Source organism: Chlorocebus sabaeus, chromosome X (assembly GCF_047675955.1).
Source record: "Chlorocebus sabaeus isolate Y175 chromosome X, mChlSab1.0.hap1, whole genome shotgun sequence".
NCBI classification, from domain to species: Eukaryota; Metazoa; Chordata; class Mammalia; order Primates; family Cercopithecidae; genus Chlorocebus; species Chlorocebus sabaeus.
Window position 1 is genome coordinate 36,874,647 of NC_132933.1, and position 1,343 is coordinate 36,875,989.

Genomic DNA, 1,343 nt, shown 5'->3' on the forward strand with positions numbered 1-1,343 from the left:
GGTTTTTACGTCATCTTATTGTGGCGCAGAACCTCCGCGTGCGTGCCCAACTGTGAGGTCGCGCGTCCTCAGCAGTATATAAAGCGGGATAACGCAGAGCATCCCAGTTGCACCAGGCAGTGCAAGACACATAGTATCCTGGCCTGAAGTTTCCCAAATCAGGTTGACTAGGGGGCCTACTACCAGCTGAGGGGGTCCGCCTCGAGAAGGGAGAAGAGGCCGAAGAGGAACCATGAACATCTATTTACTCCTAGCGAGCGGCATTCTGTGTGCCTTGATGATTGTCTTCTGGAAATACCGCTTTCAGGTAACGGTGAATATGAGGGAGATTTGAATTAGATGAAGCTAGATAAGTATGTGGACTGGGGAGTGTGTATATGTAAGAGAGTAAAATACAGTAAAATGAGAGGTAAGGGGAGATCATCTCATTTCTCTTTTTCGCTCGAAGGAGCCCCAGACTTTTACCCCCTCACTTCCGCAATTCCTGTATTCTGACCAGTGATTCGACAGTTGTGGTCTCTTCTAAAAAGTCCCAAGTCCCTAAGTAATGTGGTCAGCTTTTCACTCATTGGAGAGGAAAGTGCAGTTGTCAGTGCCCATTCCCCACCACCATCTCCCACTTTAAGAATCTTACCTTCTCTCTCTCTTCTCTTGCATTTCCTCCCCAATGTGTCTGTTTGCTGATCTCGCCATCTTTATTTTAAGGGTACTTTCCGGGCATTCACAAATAATTCGAGTGTAAATGTGAATTTTCTGGTGTTAAAGTCACAAGTGAAGTGCTTTTAGATAAGAGTCAAAGACAGGGTTCATATGTTTACCTACTAGGCTGCTCAGGAAATGTAAGGAAAGGATATGGAACTTCGGCACTAACGGCTACTTTCATAATTTTTTTTTCTCAGTCTGATTTTGGAAGAATGTATGTTTGAGTTAATGTAGTAATTCAATACATTTTTAATCTCTACATATTAGCGGAAATCAGTTTATTTTGGTAACCAAGATTAAACAAGTTGTTTTTTGGTAGTTTGGAAATTGCTTAATTCGATAAACTACATATGTATAATTCCCTTCCTTTACAGATAAACACTGGTGAAATGTCATCAATTTCTACTGCTTTTGCACTACTAAGACGCTCTTCTACTGGGTTAATTAACAGCAATACAGACAACAATCTTTCATTCAACAACCTCTCTCGGGATATTGTAAATAATTTCCCACACTCGATAGACATGCAGAAGCGACTATTGGTAACCCTCAAGAGGGTGGAATACAAAATGGCTGAACTGGAATATATTCTAGTTAGCCAGGGTTTGAGAGGTGCATCAGGTCACCGGAAATCCACCTAA

General features: G+C 42.1%; 1 protein-coding gene across 1 annotated transcript; it reads left to right on the forward strand.

Annotated features, from left to right (window-relative positions):
- The first annotated feature begins 232 nt into the window (after positions 1–232).
- On the forward strand, positions 233–1,343 carry LOC103247410 (kita-kyushu lung cancer antigen 1 homolog). Its single transcript, XM_008019524.2, has 2 exons — positions 233–307; positions 1,077–1,343. The coding sequence occupies exons 1-2, from the start codon at positions 233–235 to the stop codon at positions 1,341–1,343; spliced, it is 342 nt and encodes a 113-aa protein (XP_008017715.1).

Bases quoted from the DNA above. Each gene is read 5' to 3' on its own strand.
- LOC103247410 (XM_008019524.2), top strand. From the start codon at position 233: ATGAACATCTATTTACTCCTAGCGAGCGGCATTCTGTGTGCCTTGATG. The intron at 308-1,076 runs GTAACGGTGAAT...CTTCCTTTACAG, and splicing joins TCTGGAAATACCGCTTTCAG to ATAAACACTGGTGAAATGTC.